The sequence below is a fragment of the Gossypium hirsutum genome, chromosome A09 (genome assembly GCF_007990345.1).
Source record: "Gossypium hirsutum isolate 1008001.06 chromosome A09, Gossypium_hirsutum_v2.1, whole genome shotgun sequence".
NCBI lineage: Eukaryota > Viridiplantae > Streptophyta > Magnoliopsida > Malvales > Malvaceae > Gossypium > Gossypium hirsutum.
Genome location: NC_053432.1, coordinates 63,051,181 through 63,075,273, shown reverse-complemented (window position 1 = coordinate 63,075,273; position 24,093 = coordinate 63,051,181). Strand labels below are relative to the sequence as shown.

Sequence of the window (24,093 nt, the reverse complement as noted above, 5' to 3'; positions counted from 1 at the left end):
CAAATCGTTTAATTTGGTAAAATTGAACCAATTAGGAGTTTGAGCCCTTTAACTCCCTAAACAAAAAATTAATCAGCAACATGGAAGTCAACCAATCGCTTTTGTTTACTGAATTGTTATTTTATATACTTTTGACTATTTTGCAATTTAGTCATTTTTAGTGTTAGATAGTTAAATAGTATAATTACCCATTGAATATGATTTGATGTTCTATAATATTTAGTGAGTAGCTAGCTAGATTCCTTGTTTGCATGCATCTTCCTTGCTAATCACATTATCACCCGAACTCTCTTGGATTCGATCATTGGAATACTCGAAGTATTTCATTGTAACACTTATAAATATTATAACTGACTTATCACACTTACAATACACCGCTATAATTATAATTGTGTTTGTTTTGATTCATAGTCTCGACGCACGTATGCCAAGGTGCGGTCATCTATAAGGATAATAGTCATTGTTCTTTTATTCATTGTTATGTTTCCATTTTCAGTGATTATTATATGCCACTTATCATGTTGATGACTATACTTCTTAATTTTACTCGATAAATTTAATATTAAGAACCAAAATCAATACTGAAATTAATCATTCACCACCCTTGAAATAAAAATAAAACAAATTTATCATAATTAATCACATAACTAAAAAAATAATCTTAATATAAAATATTAAATAAAAATTTAGATAATAAATCTAATCTTTAATTCTCGAATTGATAAATTTGCTGTGATTTTAACTTTCTCCGTTTTATAGTTTTCTTAATGAAAAATAATAATATTATATGGCGGCTAGGTGGTTATTTAATTAGGCTACCCTTTGAATTCTAGCATTTTTATTATTTTTTAAGATTTTTCCATTCTTTTGCTTAGAACGGGACGGTGAAGAGAAGAGAAAAAAAATCCAAGTATTGTGTGTGTTTGTTTTAACTATCTAATATTTTGAAGAGAAGAAAAAAAGTTATGAAAAAAAAATTATTTACGAAAAAAATAGAGAATTATTGTGCTGATAACATGAAATGAATAAAAAAGAAAGTAAAAAAAAAATCAGAAATAGAAGAATAAAAGAGAACGTATTTATAAACATAAGAAATATATATGGTATAAAACTCTATTTTTAATCACATTAAAGTCCTAATATATATCAAACTTATCTTGATATTGATGGACATCTACCTCATAATAAAATATTTATAACAAATTTATATTTTTTTAAAAAGATTTTTAATTTTTTAATTTATATCCATCATATGTCATTCTGAGAGGTTGTCACATGTCATTATAAGATTCTTTATCAGTATCATGTCAGCACAGAATAACAATGTTAGTATAGAGGTATCAACCTGAATAACATAATAATTAATTAGGTAAAAAAATGTTCAAATACTAACAAATACTTTTGAATAAATTCGAAAACAAATAACATATTATATTGAAATATTTCAAGTTAATTAAAAAAATGTACCAACTTAATACGATTTTAACCAAAGGAATGGTTTAAAAATCCTTATTAATAACCATTATAGATAATATATTTTGAAATTTTATAAGTTTTTAGGTTACCCAAAACTTAATTATCCTAGTTTATAAAGTAATTCAACAAAGTAAAAGATATACTCAAAAGGTTGAATTGTCCTTTTCAAAGTGGGTTATCGTTTGAAAGCACTCTTTGTTTGATCAAATGGATCCTATAAATCTGGCTTTATGTACACATTTCTTTTTCTTGATTTTAAGGTGTCATTATCAAATAATTAGATGGTGTCATCATCAACCACATACTATATTAATTTGTATATATACAAATGTGAAGATTGTATGTATATGGACAAATTTATGATTGCTCATCAACATGAACACTATATTTTGCACCCAAAAACTTTAAGAATATTCTTAATATAAATAATTAAAACTCTTAAATGGATGTAGCTCTTTAAAATAAATGAAATATGAATGATGAAAGATGTTACAATATGAAACAAAGAGATTATATACAAGAGAATATGAGAAGGAGAATATTTGAATTGAATTTTCTTGGTTTCAATAGTTGTATGTGTCTCTCATGAGTCTTAAAATATTCTCGATGAGTATTTGTATCAAAAAATAAGTTTTTAGACGTTCCTACTTTATAGCCATTGAAGATGATTTTGAGTTGTTAGAAGCATTCATTTCGGGATAAAAAAGTGAATCTATAACCCAAGTCTCGAGACTCATCAAGGGATCTTGAGACTTGGTTGAAAAATAGTTGTTATATGATCACTGGGAGGTTATGTCTCAAGACACATGCAAGCATCTAGATGTATTCTGAAACTATTGACCCAGAGTCCCGAGACGTAAATTCCAACTTTATGCATAGTAAAAGATTAATAATAAAATTTAATCAAATAGATTTAACTGTTATAATTTAAAGCAGAACTAAATTTATAAAAAAATATAAAAATTAAAATTATCAAAATACAAATATGGTATTGTTTGGGAGATAATTAAACCTAATTTTCTATGAAAAGAAAGTATTGTTTAGAAATGAAAGACAAATATAGTGAAAAGAGTTCGGAATTCCAAGGACAAATAGATTATGAGAAAATTATTGAGTTCTTTTGGTGGAATAATTATTCTTTACCTTAAATGAACTAAAGCTATCTTCTTCTTCTTCTTTTCATTTTTTTTTTTGGGGATAGAGACCTAAAGCCATCTTTACAGTAGATGCGATAATCTTATTCGAATAATGCGTCTTATCATAAAAATATTTAATATATTTTAAAAAAATTATTCATTAATATTTTATAAATTTTTAAAAGCGAATAATTATTTTATTTCGATAACTAATTTTTCATATTTTGTAAACCCATTTAAGCGGTAGATGTGAATTACAAGTTTTAAAGCTACTCTATATTTAGAGTGAGAATCAAACTTTTGACTACTAATTAATGTAGGAGAGACTCTTACCACCTTATCTAACTCTTATGGTTTATTCATAAAATAAATTAGTCTTATATAATCAAATATGAATACAAATAAAAGGTTGTTATCGCCTCTTAAAATATAAAATTACATCCTAACATAGTAAAACGGGTTAGTTAGAAATCTTATACTCAACAGTCAACAATAACCTATCTGTATTTATAAGATATCTGAAAATAAGAAGATAATTAATCTCCATTTTGACTCGCAGGTTAAGAATATTTAGGAGCAGCATAGAATTTGCCAAAATGTCAAGCAATGAACTGATCAAAACTAACCGACGAAGGAATTCAAGACATTGAATCTGAAATTAAAGGCCAACGCCACCAAATCGTGTAAAGAAATGCTCTCACTACTCTACTTTAAGATAATCACGAAATCTCATCTCACAGAAAATACATATGAGGTGCTTTTAAACTTTAGTACACAACATGCATAAAATGGGAAAAGGCAAGGAAATACCCAAAAACAGATCAATGAGATAATCACGAGGATGTCTTCCCGATAAAGATCCATCACTCACACCGATTTGCCATTGGAACCACCACACCATAATCATCGCAAAATGAAAATGAGGAAAACAAATTAGAAGACAAGGGAAGAGGTGACGATTGGCCATTAGCAGCTAAGTGGCCAACCACTCCCTCAAGGCAAATTTGGAATGTGAGAATTGGGAGAGTTTTTCTTTTTTCTTTTTCTTTTTTTTAAAGGTTTTTACCATGTTAACTTATAAATTTGTGTTGGGTTTATATATACAATATTTAAAAGGTTGATTAAGTTAGTCTTATTCATCAATCAAGTTTCAACTCAGCTGAATAATTATGGAAAACCCTTCCATTAATGAAAAAATGAAGGTAAAGTATACCTACAATTACTTTAAAATAGGATCTGTCCTATTTTATCACTATTTTTTTTTAATTTAGTCACCCTAAATAAAATAAATGTGTGAATTAGTCGCTACCATTAAAATTTTTATTTTTTTTAACGGATTACTGATGTGGCACATTAGCTCATTAAGTGACTGACATGTGGTAATTTTTTTGTTGACATTTGACTAAAGTTTAGAGAGAAAAAGTTTTGGACTAATTATTGGGAGGTCCCTAAATTTTTGTTAAAAGTCAACAAAAAATGTCACTTATCTGTCACTCAATTTGCTAATGTGCCATGTCAACAATCTATTAAAAGAAAATGAAAATTTTAATGACAGTTATTAATTCACACAATTAATTTATTTAGAGTGAATTCAGAAAAAAATTTAGAGTGATCAAAATAGGATAGACCCTATTTTAAAGTGACAATGGGTGCAATTTACCCAAACAATAAACATTATTATGATAGTATTTTTGTCATTTTAAAATATGACAATTTTCAATGTCTTAACTTTACTATTAAATAAAGCCTAATTTATTCCTAATATCATTTTAAATCATATAAATGATTTGATCAATTTAGTATTACCCTTAATCGAGTCCAAATTCAATACTGAAATTATCAAAAGGCCATTCATTTTATAAAGAAATAAATATTATTTTGAGAGTATTTATATCTTTTTACATTTTGATAAATCTAGAAAAAAATACACATTCTTGATGAGAATCATGATATTTGAACTCAAGCCATTACAGTTTTAAGGCTTAAATCACAAAATGGTACCAAACTATATCAATTTTCTTAATTTGGTACCTAAACTTTTTTTGTGTCACAAATGGACTTGAACTATACTTTGTTACTCAAAGTGGTACCTATACTATACTTTATTACCCAAATTACCTCAGCCGTTTAAAAAAACTCCTAACTAATCATTTTCTGACACTTGTCAATTTTTAACTAAAAAATCCAAAATATTTAAATATTATTTTTTAAAATTTTCTTTAAACATATTCAGCTATTTTTTTTTCCACCAAATAAATCCGGTGACAGAAAATTCAAGTACTCTATAAAAGAAATTCACCCAAACTCAATTTTCAGGGACAAAATCCAAATATCAACAAGCTTTTTTTTTTTCTTTTTAATTTTTTAATATACACTATAAGACACATACAACACATTCAACTCACTTGTGGAACCTAAAATACTCCATAAGAGATGTAGGAGGTAATTTTTCTTTAACTAAATTAAAAATTTTCAAATTTTACACACTCATTTCCCACATTTCTTTCTTCTCTTGTAAAAGAAGATTTTTTTAATTTTTTTTTTGGCAATCCTCTAATCATTTTTTACTTGATTTCTTTTATGTATTTGAATTTCATGCTTTCTTTGGGTTTTTTCTTTATAGAAGTTTACCTAGCAGTAATTATTTTATGCAAAGTATATATAAAAGAATGAAGAATGTTATTTTTAAGAAAAATAATATATAGATTTTGGTTTGGAGTGAGAAAGGAATTGAAATCGAAGTTTAAAAAGGAAAAAGAAGCTTGTTGAAATCTAGGTTTTGTCGGTGAAAACGAGTTTTGGATGAGATTTTCAAATGAGTTATTGAATTTTCTATCCCTAGAGTTCATAGGTGAAGAACAAAAGAGATAATTTTTTTTTTAAACTTAAAAGGAAATAATATTTAACCTTTTTTGTTTTTAGTTAAAAATTACTACGTGCCACAAAATGATTGGCTAAGTGGTTTTTTTTTTATGGTTGGGGTTAGGGATGTCAATTGGGCAGGTGAGGGGAGTGCTCCCACCGCACCTATCCTCACTAAGAATTTTCATCTCCATCCCTGCTCCGCAACTCGCTACAGGTACAAAACCCAAAACCATCCCCGCCCTATGACCCATAAGACTAAAAGCATCCCCGCCCCACTATGCACGTGGGTCCCTAGACCCACATAATCCCCGCTATACCCCCCGTGACCCATTTCATATAATATATTTATAAGTATCAGTTAAATAAATATAAACCAAATTTTTTATGAAAAAAAGTATTAAATACCTATCCTTCATACTCCTACCACATATGTGACATTATTCCAACTGTCAACATTAAAAAAAAAGTCTTTGCGACTCTTCAATTGGTAAATAAAATATAACTTCAACACGAGTTTAAAAATTAAGAAAATAAAATCCTTACATAATGTCCAAATACAAACAATGTCTCAAATACATCATAAATGTCTTCAAATGCAACACAAGTACAAAAATTAAATACTGTTAAATTAATAAAATACTATTAAGATAATTATTAAATTAAGTTTTTATAAATAATTTTTTAAAATATATTTATTATATTATGCAGGCGGGCGGATGGGGATGAGCGAGTACAAGGTCGTACCCACGCCTACCCCACGACCCATAGCGAATCTAATTTTATCCCCATCCTCGCTCCATCACTCAGGAAACCTATACCTATTCCTGCCCAATTGAGTGCGAAGTGAGGCGAGACCCAACAAAACCCACCCCACTAACATCCCGGGGTCATTTGGGTAATGAAACATAATTTAGGTACTATATTGAGTAATAAAATATAGTTTAAGTACCACTTGTGACAAAAATAAATAAAACCGACTAGAAAAATAAGTAAAATTTAAATATATTTTTTTATTCTTTAAGCCTAATTTTAATTATTATAATTTTATGATTTTAACTGAAATCATATTTAATTTTTTTTGCCCAGGATGCATAGTATAGTTTTATTTTAATTTTCTTATGTCCTATACGTGTACTAAATTTAGTATGTTAGGTTACATATATATATCCCCCTTAGATTATGACACCAATCTAAGATCCTTCATCTCCGCAACCAAACAAAGAAAGCAAAAAAAAAAAAAAAAAAAAAAAATCCGATCATTTAACTATTGTATAATGCTTTTTTCCCAAAATTTATTAAATAATGTTACATTTAAAAAATTAAAAATGTATATTTGATGAACGATATTGTAAAAAATTATATATATTATTATGTTATTTTCTTGAAAATAAAATGAATTATTTTAAAATATTTTGATTTAATAATATTATTTTGATTTATCTTGCAATTATTTTTCAGAGATAAATTTATATATAGTTAATGAAGCACATTATATAGTGTTATTAAAAATAAATAAATTATATTTATTGTTAAAGTTTTTTAATTCAATAATGGAGATAAAAGATGAGGGTAATGCAGTTTAAATTTGCACGAGACGAATGTTTGACAAAAACTTTAATCATAACTCCATTAACTCAAAACTTTATTGTCATTAAATTTTTATTAAATAATTTCGTTTTGTCTTAAATAAATTGAGTACTCTATACTTTATTTAATAACAATCAATCCACAATAATTTAAATTGATTATTTTTATTATCAGTTTAGATATATTTTCTCATATTTTTGTTATTCAAAATGTATGAAAAAAAATGAACAATTTTACAATTTAACAATTATTAATTTTCAACAATTTTTATAATCCGAGTTTAGTACTTACTAAATTATACTTCAAAATTTAATATTTAATTTTTCATTTTATTAAACATCATGTTAATATCGTACATTTAGTTTTAAAATAAAACAAGTAAGAATTTAAACAATGATAAAATTAAATTATTTAAAATGCCTAATTATATTATTTTAACATTAAATAATTTACAACATTATCTATTAATTTATTAATTAAGCATTAATTCAATTGACCGCGTGCATTAAAGTGCTTATTATTATTTTATTTAATTTTAAAATTAAAAATATAATAAGCAAATAAGACTAATTTAATTATAAATCTATAATTAAAAAAAATCCAATATGTAGTTTAATCGTAAAATATTGCACCATTAATATATGTAATATAAAACTTATTAATTAATTATTGTCTGCTTTTAAAATCAAAATCAAAAGCAACTTATCGGTACGATATCTCACGACTAAATTCGTGATTACGTGATATGATAAATTATATTTTCCCCATTCTTCCCTCGAAAAATGGCAGGTTCCGTAATATTTAGCAAAATCCAGGGTCAGACTCCCTGGATCTCCCCGTCGAGGAAAACTTTCATTTCTTTGGGGATCCGAGAAAAGTATATATCGCTTTCTAGGTTCTCTTCCTCTACTTCTCACCCTTATCTTAATCACTATCCTTAACCGTTGGATCAAAACATTAGAAAAAACACACTTCAAAATCGACGGGCTCAAAAGGAAAACTACGGTACACCTCAACGCTGGTAATAATCTCCACTAATGGAATGGCTTACGCGCCGATAAACTCCACACAAAGTAGCCGGCTAAGTGGGCCCAATTACTTCACTGTATTTATAAATTTGCTCATTCCTTGTCCATATAACTTGTACATTTTGCAATAAGCTATCATGTGATAAGTAACTGTACTTATCATCTTCTTTATCTGCCTCCTCCTTTAAAATTCTCAATTTCTGCAAGGCTGTAGGTTGGGTTTTTATATAAAAAGGATATACAAAAGAGAGAGAAGAGAGAGAAAGTGAAATCTCTGCCTGCCTTTGGTTTTTTTTTTTTTTGTTAAGAGAGAAAGTTCTTTTAACCTCTTAAAGGGTCTGAAACTCGATCTCTTCTAAAGAACAAGTTGATTTTCTAACAAATCTGTTGCTGTCTTTGTTTTTTTTTTTTTTATCTTTTGTTTGGTCTCCTGTTTTGCTTTTTTATTTATGTGTTTTTAGATGCTATTTTGTATTCTCTTTAATCCCCCACAAAAACGTAGAATTTTTACCCTTTTGTGGCTTGTTTAGGGGAGGTTAAAGATGGCTCAATGATCTAGTTATATATATTTTTAAATATTAGGTTTTATTTTGGGATTTTTAAGGTATTTTTGGCTGACCCTTTGTTTTTGTATTTTGTTGCAACTCTTTGTAGATCTGGTGATTTTCGTTTCAGCGTTGGGATTTGAAACGGGGCGGCTTCGATGTCGTCTCTCAGTAGAGAGCTTGTTTTCTTGATCTTACAGTTCCTAGATGAGGAAAAGTTTAAAGAGACTGTTCACAAGTAAATTTTTTTCTTTAATTTAATTAATAGAATGTTAGTTTTAGTACCTTTTAAAGGTTATATCGTATGGTGTATTTATGGTTAAATCATAATTTGAAATGTAATGATTTCAGCTTATCAAAGTATTCTTTATTATTGGAATTTAAATAGGCTTGAACAGGAATCTGGGTTTTTCTTCAATATGAAATATTTTGAGGATGAAGTGCATAATGGAAATTGGGATGAGGTGGAGAAATACCTCTCTGGTTTTACCAAGGTCGATGACAATCGATATTCCATGAAAATCTTTTTCGAGATAAGAAAGCAGAAGTATCTTGAGGCATTGGATAAGTAAGTTTTTGCAGACTTTTCAATTTTGATTTATTGTATTAATCACTAGTTTGTTATGTATCATTGAAAACGTTGTTGATAATCGAATTCGGTTACAACTGGAATTGCTTAAATTTTTGTAAGGCATGATCGATCCAAAGCTGTGGAGATATTAGTTAAGGATTTGAAAGTTTTTGCTACATTTAATGAGGAACTTTTTAAGGAAATCACTCAGCTTCTGACTTTGGAGAATTTCAGGTACGGGGCTCATGTTTAGTTGTTAAAGTCTTGAGGTAAAATAAATAATAGTGAATGTGCTGAAGAATGTGTTACTTTCATAACAGAGAGAACGAACAGTTGTCGAAATATGGAGATACAAAGTCAGCTAGAGCAATCATGTTAGTTGAACTCAAGAAGCTTATTGAAGCAAATCCTTTATTCCGTGACAAATTGCAGTTCCCGACCCTTAAAAATTCGAGGTTACGAACCCTGATTAATCAGAGGTAATCTTATTGTTGCCGTTCTTGAGCTTGTATTGGGACTGGTGTTTTCAGTAAAGTCAAGTTGTTGTAGTTGTGATTTTAGTGGACAATTGATTTTTTGTGCAACTACAGCTTGAATTGGCAGCATCAACTTTGTAAAAACCCGAGACCAAATCCAGATATAAAAACTCTCTTTGTGGATCACTCATGTGGGCAGCCAAATGGTGCACGAGCACCATCACCTGCCAATAATCCACTTCTTGGATCCTTACCAAAAGCTGGAGGTTTTCCTCCCTTAGGTGCTCATGGGGTGGGTACACAGCTTAGATAGTAGTATAAAAAATTTCTTTTATTATTGATATACTTTCCTTAACATTCCCTATTTTACATCATCAGCCTTTTCAAGCTACGCCTGCACCGGTTCCAGCACCCCTTGCAGGTTGGATGTCAAGTCCTTCAGCTGTAACTCATCCAGCAGTTTCAGCTGGTGCCATTGGTCTTGGTGCGTCTTCAATACCAGGTAGTTTATTCTTTTCTCTTTTTGGATTTTTAACTTCTTTCTTCCGTTATCACTCCCTCTCTAGGTTTCTTTTTAGCATAATGCTGATATCTTTCCTTCTTCTGGTTCTTTTTCATCTTTTAACTCTAGCCATGTTTCATGTTGACTTATAGCTGCGTTGAAGCATCCAAGGACTCCTCCAACTAATCCGTCTGTAGACTACCCATCTGCAGACTCTGATCATGTTTCCAAAAGGGCCAGGCCCATGGGGATTTCCGATGAGGTACTCTGGTTTCTGGTTAAAGTAGTTTAATTTGGCTTGGGTGTATTGTGGTTATGGGCGTCTTTCTGTCTTAGGTTATTTTACTGATAGTTGCTCACTTTGTGCAGGTAAATCTGCCAGTCAATGTGCTGCAGGTAACATTTCCGGGCCATGGTCACAGTCAAACTTTCAATGCACCTGACGATCTTCCGAAGGCTGTTGCAAGAACTCTGAATCAGGGTTCATCTCCTATGAGCATGGATTTCCATCCTGTTCAGCAGACTCTACTTCTAGGTCTGCTATACTTCTGCCTTTTATTTATGGTTGCATTTGGTTTTCTGCCTTTGGCTGGCTGGTATTTTGATCTTGGATAATAGACTTCTGTATACAATGAACCAGTTGGTACAAATGTTGGAGACATTGCCTTGTGGGAAGTTGGCTCTCGGGAGCGGCTGGTTTCAAAGAACTTCAAAGTTTGGGATCTTAGTGTTTGTTCAATGCCTCTTCAGGTTCGTGTATTTAATTGTTGTTTACTGTATTTTCTCTTTAGACATACTAAACACAATTTAACTGCTTGAATTCAGGCTGCTCTAGTCAAAGATCCTGCTGTCTCAGTAAATCGTGTAATTTGGAGTCCCGATGGTTCTTTATTCGGTGAGATTTAATCCATTAGAATTAGTTTATGATTATCTGCTAGAACCTCTATATAGATATAGGTAGTGTGGGAACATTGATTGAGATGCCATATCTGTTTGGAAAACAGGAGTTGCTTATTCAAGGCATATTGTGCAAATATATTCTTACCATGGTGGTGATGAAGTTCGACAGCATCTTGAGGTATTATACTATCTTGGATTTGTATAGTCCTCTCGAGTTTGAGTTGGCTGTCTGAAATTCATATTTTAAAATTTCCTGTCTAGATTGATGCTCATGTTGGTGGAGTAAACGATATTGCATTCTCTCTTCCAAATAAGCAACTTTGTGTAATAACTTGCGGTGATGACAAGACAATTAAGGTTTGTTTATCATTTTACGTGTTTGTTTATCATTCTAGGAGGAAAAATTGCTTGTCTTTGCTAATTTCATGTTGTAATGTTAGGTGTGGGATGCTTCCAATGGTATGAAGCAGTATACCTTTGAAGGTCACGAGGCTCCTGTGTATTCTGTCTGCCCTCACTATAAAGAGAACATTCAGGTAATAATGTGGCTTTAGATGTCTTACCCTCTCCACATTTGTTTCTGTCCTGATGTGCCTCCTTTTGACTTTTTTGGCCTCAGTTTATCTTTTCAACTGCCTTAGATGGAAAGATAAAGGCATGGTTGTATGATAACATGGGATCACGGGTTGACTACGAAGCTCCTGGTCGGTGGTGCACAACCATGGCCTACAGTGCTGATGGTACAAGGTTAGTTTTCTTGCACCGTTACTCGTATATTTATCTTAAGCTGATTGTCAAGAATTATTGTGATTAAAGTTAGTTTGATGGCTGGATATTGTAGGCTTTTTTCATGTGGAACCAGTAAAGAAGGGGAGTCATTTATCGTAGAATGGAATGAAAGTGAAGGGGCTGTGAAGAGGACCTATCAAGGATTCCGTAAACGTTCTTTAGGTGTTGTGCAATTTGATACAACTAAGAACCGGTATTTGGCTGCTGGTGATGATTTCTCGATAAAATTCTGGGATATGGACAATGTTCAACCTTTGACCAGTTATGATGCCGAAGGAGGCCTTCCTGTAAGTTCATTGTATTCAATTAAATTCTATATCACTTTTGAAGATATCAGCTACTTACTTCTGTTGTTGCCTAATTCCTAGGCAAGCCCACGGATCCGCTTTAATAAAGATGGCTCTCTCCTGGCTGTTTCAGCCAATGATAATGGAATTAAGATTTTGGCCAATTCAGATGGTATGCGATTGCTGCGCACTTTGGAGAATCTGTCTTATGATGCCTCAAGAATACCGGAAGCTCCTAAAGTACTATTACATCATTTAGTTTCTTTAGCGGATTAAAATTTTCCATATTTGGTCCATATCTTAATTAAATCTTCTCTTATAATGTGTCGTTTTCTTCAGCCAACAATAAATCCAATCTCAGCTGCAGCAGCTGCTACTAGTGCTGTACTTGCAGACAGAAGTGCATCTGTGGTTGCTATACCTGGAATGGTCTGTTAGACTGCAAGTTTTTTATTTACTCTCTCATAACAAACATCAAAATATTTATGCTAGCTGCTTTCAACATCATTTTGTGTTATTATTATGTCATCATGAGTAGCAGAGCTTGGATGTATGATTCTGTGGTTCATGTTCTATGGCTTTTCCAGAATGGGGATGCCAGGAGTTTTGCGGATGTGAAACCCAGAATAACAGAAGAATCTAGTGATAAATCAAAGATTTGGAAGCTCACCGAAATCAGTGAATCTTCTCAGTGTCGATCCTTGAGGCTTCCTGAAAACTTAAGGGTGACCAAGGTAAAGAAATTTTTCTTACCTTTTTTATAGATGTTCCAACATACTGGTAGGCATATCATCCTACTAGTCACCATTTTCTAATTAGGCATATCATCCTACTAGTCACCATTTTCTAATTATCTTGCATATCAAGGAAAGAGAAAACTAAGTCTTTTTGCTTCTATCTTATTCGAAGCTAGAAATTTGGCTATTTTAAGATACCATTGCTTAGCTGAGGAGTTTCTTGGTTTGAATTGTTCTTCTACTGAAGTAAACCATGTATGGGATGGTTATACACTTAGCTAATCTTTAAGGCAGTGAAACACAGACACAGTGCCCCATCTACCAAAATCGGACGTATATCTGTGTTTGGCTCTAACTTTGCAGAATGTTTTGGATGCATCAAAAATTAAAATAAAATTCAACACAGTCAAAGCAAGCTCAAGATGCATTTGGACAAACCCAAACATGGTTAGACATAGGGACATATCTGGCATGTGCTGAAGAGTGTTCAATTTTTTTAACATTTTCTCCTAATTTGGGAATCAACAATGAGCAAAAACTCAAATCTTAAGGGAGTTAGATGTTTGACAACCTTATAGAAAAAAAAAAAAAAAAGAAAGCGAGGAGAAAAAACAAAAACTGAGAGTTAAAAGCCGGAAAGAATGAGAGTAGAAAGCAAAGCATTGATGTAAATGTGTTATAGACACCGAGAACAAGTGAGGAAGAAGACAAAGGCAGCATAAAGTGAGACAAATAAGAAAAGAATTCCTTGTTGAATAATTTAGGACATAATGATTTACGGTCTCTGAGCTTAAGCTATTAAGGTCTAATGGACTTTTTCAACATTCTAGCTATTTAGTTTACAGTTTTGATTTTTAAAAAGTTGAAAAGCTAATTGCATGTTAATATTTAACTGAAAAGTATCTCAATTTAGCGAGCAGCCTTAAGTTGAAAAGCTTTGTGCTGGCACCTCTAGGTTCAAGATTCAAGTTCTAGTTATTACATCCCCTTCTCCCAATTTCTAAGCTCATGATGGTACCAAGAGGAAAATATCAATTTTACCTTTTTATTGTATATTATCATATAAAAACTATTATCATGTAAACAATTTTCTAGCCATTGCATGTCTGTAATCCTTTTTTGTAGCTCTAAGGAAATTGCTGAGAATGAATTCCAATGCACTTTTGAGAGGAACAAAACATGCAAACACATGATAGTGATTTTCTTGGTTTGGTCACCATGAGATTTACTAGGGAAGATTGTTGATCTACTTAAAAACAATGCACTTCGTGGAAAGAAAGTCAAACCTTACATTAAATTGCATTTTTATGAACTCATACTGTTGTTTACCTGTTTCTATTTTCTATAGTTATTTGCATCAAAATTACCCTTTGCAGAATTGGTGTCCTCTTTTCGGCCTCTATCTTATCAGCTTTCTCTATGATTATTACAGATATCAAGATTAATCTTCACAAATTCCGGTAATGCTATCCTGGCGTTAGCATCAAATGCTATTCACTTGCTTTGGAAATGGCAGCGAAGTGATCGTAATTCAAATGGCAAGGTATGGAGATTTACCAGAATGGTTCTGCTCATGATATGCCAACTTTATTCTTCATAAAAGAATATGTTGCAATGACTTGTACGGTAATTTTCTTATTGTTGCTTCATCCCTAGGCGACTGCCAGTGTATCACCTCAGTTGTGGCAACCATCAAGTGGCATTCTTATGACAAACGATGTTGCTGATACAAATCCAGAAGAGGCTGTTCCTTGTTTTGCTTTATCTAAGAATGATTCTTATGTAATGTCAGCATCTGGAGGAAAGATTTCCTTGTTTAATATGATGACATTTAAGGTGACCCATGAATGCTGAATGCAATTTCTTTTTCTATGTTTTTCATCCCATTTTCTTCCTTGAGATCTGTCTCTCTCTATTTGTCAATGATCTTAATAAAGGTTATAATCATTTTATGGATACATGCAGACAATGGCAACTTTCATGCCACCGCCACCTGCCGCGACTTTTCTTGCATTCCACCCACAAGATAATAATATTATTGCTATTGGCATGGATGATTCAACAATTCAGATATATAATGTCCGTGTGGATGAGGTATGATGCATCTCGCAGAGAATTATTTATCTAATTCTTGTTTGAAGTACTGCTTATTTATTTACCATTTTTGTCATCCAGGTGAAGAGTAAACTCATAGGTCACTCCAAAAGAATAACTGGCCTTGCCTTCTCTCATGCACTGAATGTGCTTGTCTCATCCGGGGCAGATTCTCAGGTATTCCTCTTTCTATCTTACACGCATGCTATGATGAATAAATGGTATTGCCTTTGTTCCCTCTGCTCGGTAACAGCTCCAACATTGCCCAACAGTGAGTTGTTCGCAAAATTTCTAAGCTTTTACAAATAATCTCGGGAAATCAAAGTCTCATCTGCTTTCTTTTTACAAAGAAATAATCAATTAATCTCAAAGTTTTTTTTTTTTTGCCGATGAATTAATCTCATAAAGTTGAAATATTATCATTAATGCTTTGTTGGTGTGGTTACAATCTTCTCCAGCTTTGTGTATGGAACACTGATGGATGGGAAAAGCAGAAGACTAAATTCTTGCAGATTCCTGTTGGGATAACACCAACTGCACAATCAGAGACACGCGTACAATTCCATCAAGACCAGATACGTCTTCTTGTTGTACATGAGACTCAGCTTGCCTTATATGAAACAACGAAGTTGGAATGTTTTAAGCAGGTACCTCTTTTATCATTGTTTGTTTTGTTTCAGAAAACATTATCTTGTGGTGCTCTAATATTAATTCTTTTCTGGTTTAGTGGGTCCCTCGTGAATCTTTCGCCCCAATTACTCATGCAACATTTTCATGTGATAGCCAACTGGTATATGCCAGCTTTTTGGATGCAACTATTTGTGTGTTTGTTGCTGCAAACCTCAGACCACGTTGCCGTATAAATCCCTCTGCTTATTTGCCAGCTAGTGTCAGGTATTTGGATTTTGCCTGCTGTTATAATTTGAGTCCATTTGAACTTGGAATGGCTGCTATACTATCCATCTCAGATATAACTGTTCTTATTCAGAAATGGTCTTTTCCTCTATGTAGCAGCTCCAATGTTCACCCTCTTGTAATTGCTGCTCATCCATCAGAGCCAAATGAATTTGCGGTGGGACTCTCCGATGGAGGGGTTCATGTCTTCGAGCCCCTTGAGTCTGAAAACAGATGGGGAGTGCCTCAACCAGCAGACAATGGGTCAGCCAGCAGTATAACAGCGACACCTTCAGTTGCAGCTCAAGGATCAGAACAAGCGCAAAGATGATGATGAAAACGGGTGATGGAGCACAAGTTTCTTTTATATACTTGGCTTGCAGGCCCATCTAATTTAGGTATGCTGTTTCTTTTCCCAGTGTCAAATTTGTCAAGAAACAAAAACAGTATTGATGGAAAGGAAAGACAAGACAATGCCAAAAACAAGTTGATCCAATAAATTGGGTCATTCACCATTTTGAACTACAACTGAATTCAAGTTCCATAACTACAACATTATTTCATGGTGTTTGTTAGAGCAGCATTGCCCTATTCATAAAATTGCCTATTTCAAGTTCTCTATTTTCGGTTTTCATTTTGTCACAAGTCCTTTGGCTCTACTCCATTGTTCGCCACTTCATTTCAGTATTGGTTGAGATAAAAAGTTGCAACTGTTCAATTTTGGATGCAAGAAGCGGGCTGTACTAAAATCACGAGCAGCATACCATATTTTGGCGGTCCACTCAGCATTGTTGGCATTATCTTTTTTAGAAGTTGGCTTTCACTGTAAATGTGGAATTGGCAAAAAGCTCTTACTTTTGTTCTTTATTGTATTGTTAAAAGATGGATTGGTAAAAGAAAATCTTAACTTTTTTTTGTAGAAATGATGGTCTAATAACAAATGTTAGAAGTATCAAATTTGCAACAATGAATCCCATTATAAATAAACTCTAAACTCCATGGTAACAATCAAACCTTAAATTGAGTAAATATTATCATTGAATTTAGAACATTATATATGACATCATGAGAGATTATCCATTTTTAGAGTGCAATACTCAATAATGAATCAATCCACTCTATTTTTACAAATAACCAAAATATTCAGATCTCTTTCCTTTAGAATCAGATACTTTGAGCATCAAACAATAAAACCCACATTTTTGGTCATCAAAATTGATTTAGAATTATAAAAAAATAAAATTTGTGAAGATAAATGGGAAACCTCTGAAGCTTATTTTGATACATATATATATAGGTTGATTTATTTATGGAAACATGAAAAGCAAAAGTACATGAGTATTTTATGTATGTTTCTAAAATGTATAGCCTCTCATACCACGCCTGCTGTTAAACCAAATTATTTTCTGGGGGGAAACACTGTAAATAGCTAATCCACCGGTACTTCGACCTCCATTTTTAGTTCAGAGATCCCAAAAATCTGCATCATAAATACAATGCAATGATAAACATATAGATTGCTTCCTAACAACATTAAGTAAAACAAGCCATACAACAAAAAGGGGTTGTAGCTTAGCCATCCAAGGGCTTTTTGACAACACAATAACATGCAGATCGCTTTAGATCCTTTAAGCAATTTTCTAAAATGTTTCTTAATCGCATCGTAATTTCAGCTTATTTACTTCATTGCAGAAGATGTAAATGTTTATGAACAAATCTTCTCTTAATTGTTGGGTTTCCTAATACATTGCTATCTCGAGTAGTTTACTCAATCAAGATATCATAGATGCAAATTACCACATCCTATGAATTTGTTGTTAGTTGCAGAAAGCGTATAAAATGCAAGCAACAAATACAATTAACCTCCCTTATATCCCGAGTGTCAAATTGTTAGCTTCATTCTTGACACAACAGAATACGGAACCTTAAGATAAGGTATAAAACAAATCAGACATGGCTTAGTAGTTGTTGGTCTGAGGTCTTTTATCGATGATGAAAAGGACCATGATTCAAATCCTATCCAGTAGGTACTTTTCTAGTTCAATCCATTATAACAGAGAGGAAGATCATACGCATAGAACTAAAGATATATAGTCGAAAGCAAGTCCAGTCAACACCTTAAGTCTCTACAGCCAAAGAATCGATCAAGAGAAAGCATGAAGATTTAAACTCTTTAAGTAGGCAAGACATGTTAACCTCGGGTTTGTATGTAAGACCTCTGTCATCCGGAGTCAAGGTTGTTGGATACAGGTATAAACAACTTTTTATAAGCTTTTCCATATATTTGGAGAATCACACCCTCATACCCGTGTCCGAACAAACATGTGTTGACTACAGGTGTCAAAGCGATATAATCCTGATGATATTAGTTAACTAATTGTTTATGTTACTCAGACTTGAATGTGAGTGTCACATACAGATGCATCAATCTCTCCTTATTATAATCTACATTTCCAACATGAATTGACTATATTGATCTCCAGCTTTAATCATATTGACCTCGCCCCATCACTAATTTCTTTTACCAGCCTAATAAATTAAACTGTTTTGCAGAAGACATAAAATTGAATAAATATAATAAATATAAAATAGAATGGAAATCACCTTATTGAAGTCATCCAATGTTAGGTAAGAGTCCTTTGAGTAACCCGCTTCTTTCAAAAGTTGGGTCAAGACTTGCTGCAAAAACAAAGAACAAAAGAGTAAGATGTTATCATATGTCGCTCGTGATTAATCTTACATGATGTTATCCTTAAATTATAAAAGTCTTATCTTGTTAAAAGTAAGTTATAACCAAAATTTGGAGGCTAAAACAAAATGGAAATATTTACTTAAATAAATTACAGAATGATGTTGAACTCTGAAAATCTTATTCTGTAATTTAAAGAAAATCTTAAGAATGCTGTAGTCAATGCCACCAGTCAAACAGTGTCCTATGATGCAATGACTAAATCACGCCATTAGCTACTAGCCACTTCGTCCAATACATTCTTTTCAGCACCAAACACCCTACTTGAAACATCTTCGATCAAAAAAAATTCAGTAACTACCATGAGAGATTTAGTAGGGAACATAAACTAGACCAACATCAGCAAATCAAGCAGGTGAATATATACATATATATACATATTTCTTTTGAATTGCATGAGAAAAAAGAAAAAAAAAATGCAAAGGAAGAAATTAAAAAAAATGCAGAGGCAGAAATAATTTTACCTCTCTTTGGACATCGGAAATAAATGAACCAGATAAATCACGTAAAACTTCTAGCATGTCATTGAAAGACACCTTTCCATTGCCGTCAGAATCATAAAACTTGAAGATAACTGAAACAGAGAGAAAATTAATAACATAAAACTAATTTTGAAACATTTTTCAACTTCAATGAGCAAGTTGCAATACTAAGGCACCCGAAAGGTGATCATCTAAATGCTTTTACTTGTGACCATTGAATTGAAATCATATTATACCTAAACCAATAAGGTCAATGACTCTTACAGAAAAGTCGGTGAGAACTCACGTTTAACTTTCTGCTGTACACTTGCTTTAGCACTAAACGCTGACAAGAAGGCGACAAAGTCCTTAAAGTTCAAACCATCCACCATCTTAAGCAGTCTCTGCAAATGCAACAATTCCAATGAAACAAACTAAAAAATTTACATAAATCTCTAAAACAGCATGCAAAGACTATCATTGGAGTTGGACCACAAATTTATATACATCCCAGAATCTAATTAACTACTCCAATAACATACACTCAGAAAGACTACTACCTGAGAGAGCGGATTCATTGCAAACTCCGGAACTGATAGAAACTCATCAGCAGATATGAATCCCTTTGCATTTCGATCTAACTGGCAAAACCTTTGGTACAATGAAACAATTTCCTGCTGAGAGACTGTACTCCAACAACCAAGAACACATCAAAATTTTGATAACAAAACAACTAAATGGAAGAACCAGTAGGGGAAATCAAGCATATAGACAACCTACATAAATTCTGGCAGTATTCTTGAACTTCTTCAATATCATATTGAGTTAGCATTGAAGAAGAATTCCCCATTGTATCTCACAGATAAAAATCTACAATTTTTTTCATCAAACAAAAAGAAACAACTAATCATTATCACTGAATAACCAATGTCAATCAATCAGAATACATATTACTTTAAGAAAAGAAAAAAGCTTTAACATTAATGTATTCTAGATGGCCATGCAAATAAACTAGGCTTGATAATTATAATACTAATCATCTAACTTGGAGGAGGTAACTATACATTTAGTCGAACGAAAGCAAACCCATCAATCATTATACCAAAAATAACCAACACCCATCAATCAGAACATCGATTACCTTTAAAATGATCTACTTTTCAACGAATTGAAAAGAAGAACAAAACTTTTGAACTGTTTGATTCCAGAGAAATAGTAAGAAACAAGGAGAATCAAAATTCCGCAAACGAGATGCACATGCAACCGAACTTTTGGCCTAAATTTGAAGTGAAAAGTTCTTTTTCTATTTTCTGTAGAAATAATCCAGCAACAGAATCAATGCCATTAAGATGTTTCTCAGCAACCAAACAGAAAACCCAAGAAAATAAAAGAAGAAACATAAAAAATAAGGTAGGCAAAAAGAGCCTAACCTGAAATGGGAAAAAACTGGAAAGTTAAATGGGGGTTTGAAATGATAAGATGGGATTAGACAAGTACAGAGAAAGAGAGAGAGAGCGCAGCAGCAAAAGCCCTCGTCAACATCGAAATTCCTAATAAAAACAGCAGATCTTTCGTTTGAACTTGGTTCACCTACACGAGGAATTAATTTGTCTTCTATTTTGGGCCCGCACGCATCATCTCACCATTGGTTTCATCCATTCTTTTTGTTTGTTTTTTTCTCTCTCTACAAAACAAATGATAAACTATACCCATTTGCAACTTTATTTTTGTTAGATTTAATTTTAAAAAAAATTATAAAATAATCACTTAATTATTTGAAAGTTTTTGTTTAAGTCGCCAAACTATTAAAATTGATCTTATATGACATTAATTGTTTACACAGCTTGTATCAATTGAAAGTTTTTGTTTCCATTCTTTTCTACAACTCAATTTTTTGTTTCATAAAATAATTTTAAACATTACAAATCTACGAACTAAAATTTAAGTAGTTTTCTTCTTTGATCTTTGATACTTATCGTCGAATCAACTTAAATCTAAGGTGTGTCTTCTACTCGTCGATGGGTACTGATCTCCTGTACCGATCGTCAAATTGTTACTTAAAGTTTGCTAGCCGGACTTTTAAAAAAAACTTAACAACTCGATAGTTTAAATAAAAACTTTCTAATAATTCTGTGATTTAAATAAAACATTTTGAATAGCTTACCCTAGAAATTTTTTATTGCCCAACTTCATATTAATAATAAAATATAAATATATATCAATATTAATATAAATTATATATACTAGATTATAGCATACTCAGTGAGCGAAAAAATTATGTAATAAATATATTTATTAAAAGTTCATTCAAAATTAAATAATACTTTAATTGAAATAATAAAATTAAATATTTAAAATTCAATTTGTCACGGTTCGAATTTTACTATGATTGAATTTTTATTTATTTATAAAATATAAAAAGACAAAATTACCTATATTTTAGTAATTTCTCAAGAGAAATGGTACTTAGTTGACTGTGACACCAACTTAGTTAAATGCTTAATATATATTATTCAATCTTATATATAATGTGATTAACTAAATTGGTATCACGAGTCAATTCAATATCAATTTGGTTAGAGAAAATATTAAATTTTTTAAAAGTAATAAATAATAGGCTTAATGACAGATTTAGCCACTAGCATTTACTAGTTTTGTCAAAATGGCCTTAATTGTATTTTTGAGCCTTTTTTTGCCATCAATCTTTTTTTTTCAAATTATTTTTTTAACAGATTTGATGAAAGTACCGTTAATAAAGTTAACGGGATGATATAGAATTTCAATGTGGAATGTTTTAATGAGATGTAATTTATTATTTAAATAACACAATAAAATAATTACATGTGGAAATAATAAAATAAATAATTTATAAAGTTAAAAAAATAACTCTTAATTTAAAGAAAATAAAGGTAATTATCTAAAAAAAATTTCAAAATGAATGCACACATTCAGTATTTTTAGTTTGATTTATTAATTATCTTTTTGAAATCTCTCAGTAAACAAACGTATGTTTTTATTTTGAAATTTTTTTAGATAGTTACATTTATTTTCTTTAAATTAAGATTTATTTTTTTTAATTTCATGTATGATTTATTTATTTTATTATTTTCACATGTAATTATTTTATTGGGTTACTTAAGTAATAAGTTACATCTCATTAAAAATATTCCACATCATCCCTCTTAATTTTTTTAATGGTACTTTCATCAAATCTGTTAGAAAAAGCAATTTAAAAAAAAACAAAAGTTGATAGCAAAAAAATGCTTAAAAATACAATTAGGATCATTTTGATAAAATATGTAAACTTTAATAGTCAAATTTATCATTAAACCTAAATAATTCACTTTTTTATACATCATCTCTAAATAAAACAACTAAAAATAGATCAAATGTCTAAAGTTTGAACCAAGAATTGACAAATAATTACATAATTCTTTACCACTCAATGTATAAATTAATTAAAGACTAAATCTTTTGTAAATATATATTTTATATGAATTATTTGACACATGTGACATAATTTAGTAAACTACCTGTGAGTTTTTCTCCCAGATTTATTATGGTTCAAGTCTTATTATGTGTGTTAAGTTTGGATATATTTCGATTATTAATTAAATTGTAATTTATAATATTGATTATAATTAGATTGTTTATATTTGTAACCTTTTAAAATATATTTAACATTTTAATATTATTTTGAGTAAACTACAAGTTTATCGATTATATTTGCTTAAAATTACATTTTAGTTATTATTTTTTAAAAAATTACTAAATGATCACTAACATTATCGATTTATTATATTATGGCTATTGAGCCATTAATGGTAGTTTTGTCACACCCCAAAAGCAATAAATCCAAAAAGGTGAGTAAAATATGTATGTAAACTGTTTTGGTGCATTATGATAGTATAATTTGCCACCCTACTGATTTTCTAGCGAGTTAAGAGTATTGGTGTAATACTAGCGTTAAAATATCCACCAGTTGGCAGTATCTAAGGATTTATTTATAGTATATCTTCAAGCGAAGGAAAATTACACTTAAAAAAGAATACGCCGCATAGTTTTAGCTGAGTATGAAAGCTTACCAAGTTTATGAGAAAGTTGTACGAGACTTAACTGTCTTTAAGATCATGTCATACGCGAGTCACAGCCAAGATATAGTACACTCGGTTTGTATGAGCACTATTCAAGTTACTTCGTGTAACGAGATTAGTTGGGAGTCAATTGGATTAATCTAACCCTCTCCACGACTGGTCAAACAATAACTTAGATCTTTGCAAGATTTTCTTTAATTCTCTAGAAATTTTAAAATTCCACTGAATACTTTTCCATGTATTTGTTCACATGAACCAATAGCATGGTAAGACACTACCAATTCCAAATGTGTTTTGATTTGCCATATATTCCATTCTTTAGTTGCCGATGAAAATGTCGGGAAAGCTTCCATTTTGAGCATTCCATGAGATAATCTCTCTCGAAAAAACTTAATTGCCCAAGGGTTATGGCATGGATCAGTCCAACAAATGTAATATGGGTAATCTCATCTATACTACTATATATGAAAGGAAGGCCTTGATGTGTCTTTTTTTACTTTTTTTTTAAATAATGATTTCCTTTAATTTTTTTAGATTATATAAAAGGTCAAATTTTTATTTTAATCCTTCTATTATACTCAAATTTGAGATTTAATTTTTATACTTTAATTTTTTTTCAGAATTTGGTACCTCAACGTTTGTAGTGCAATTAGTTAATCTAAATATTTTATTTTAATTAAAATTTTGATATAAATTTCAAGTATTGTGAACATTATTAAAATTCTTTATTAATCATGTCCATTATAATGTCATTTTTTCACATGATTATTAAGTGAGTACTTTTTAAATTTTAGAATGTCGCACTAATAAATTAATAAAAAATTTTAACAGTGTTAACAAATGAACTTAAATTTTTAAATTAAAAAAAATAAAAGGACTAAATTCTCAAACATAAAAATATA

At 31.0% G+C, this 24,093-nt stretch overlaps 2 protein-coding genes across 11 annotated transcripts; one reads left to right on the top strand and one right to left on the bottom strand.

Annotated features, from left to right (window-relative positions):
* The first annotated feature begins 8,207 nt into the window (after window positions 1-8,207).
* On the top strand, window positions 8,208-16,445 carry LOC107889147 (topless-related protein 1). Of its 5 annotated transcripts, none has more exons than XM_016813483.2 (26): window positions 8,208-8,428; window positions 8,747-8,875; window positions 9,026-9,205; window positions 9,329-9,442; window positions 9,529-9,687; window positions 9,799-9,976; window positions 10,063-10,186; window positions 10,339-10,448; window positions 10,556-10,721; window positions 10,827-10,936; window positions 11,012-11,081; window positions 11,191-11,264; window positions 11,348-11,443; window positions 11,527-11,622; window positions 11,706-11,833; window positions 11,928-12,162; window positions 12,244-12,402; window positions 12,502-12,591; window positions 12,750-12,896; window positions 14,332-14,442; window positions 14,556-14,735; window positions 14,865-14,993; window positions 15,075-15,170; window positions 15,452-15,640; window positions 15,721-15,887; window positions 16,005-16,445. In XM_016813483.2, exons 2-26 carry the CDS (start codon window positions 8,796-8,798, stop codon window positions 16,216-16,218), a joined length of 3,402 nt encoding a protein of 1,133 aa, XP_016668972.1. In that variant the 5' UTR covers window positions 8,208-8,428; window positions 8,747-8,795; the 3' UTR covers window positions 16,219-16,445. The 5 variants fall into 5 exon arrangements, with proteins under 5 accessions (XP_016668972.1, XP_040932328.1, XP_016668974.1 ...); XM_041076394.1 differs by having other exon boundaries at window positions 8,213-8,244; XM_016813485.2 differs by having other exon boundaries at window positions 8,274-8,428; window positions 16,008-16,445.
* Window positions 16,446-17,139: 694 nt separating this feature from the next.
* On the bottom strand, window positions 17,140-20,761 carry LOC107889149 (calcineurin subunit B). 6 transcript variants are annotated; one of them, XM_041076395.1, is made up of 8 exons: window positions 20,528-20,761; window positions 20,239-20,407; window positions 19,878-19,967; window positions 19,658-19,782; window positions 19,405-19,501; window positions 19,101-19,210; window positions 18,492-18,566; window positions 17,140-17,367 (listed from the first exon to the last, which is right to left on the bottom strand). In XM_041076395.1, the coding sequence occupies exons 3-8, from the start codon at window positions 19,945-19,947 to the stop codon at window positions 17,317-17,319; spliced, it is 528 nt and encodes a 175-aa protein (XP_040932329.1). In that variant the 5' UTR covers window positions 19,948-19,967; window positions 20,239-20,407; window positions 20,528-20,761; the 3' UTR covers window positions 17,140-17,316. The 6 variants fall into 6 exon arrangements, with proteins under 6 accessions (XP_040932329.1, XP_040932332.1, XP_040932333.1 ...); XM_041076398.1 differs by having other exon boundaries at window positions 19,874-19,967; window positions 20,528-20,744; XM_041076399.1 differs by having other exon boundaries at window positions 19,874-19,967; window positions 20,239-20,291; window positions 20,528-20,744.
* Window positions 20,762-24,093: the final 3,332 nt, after the last annotated feature.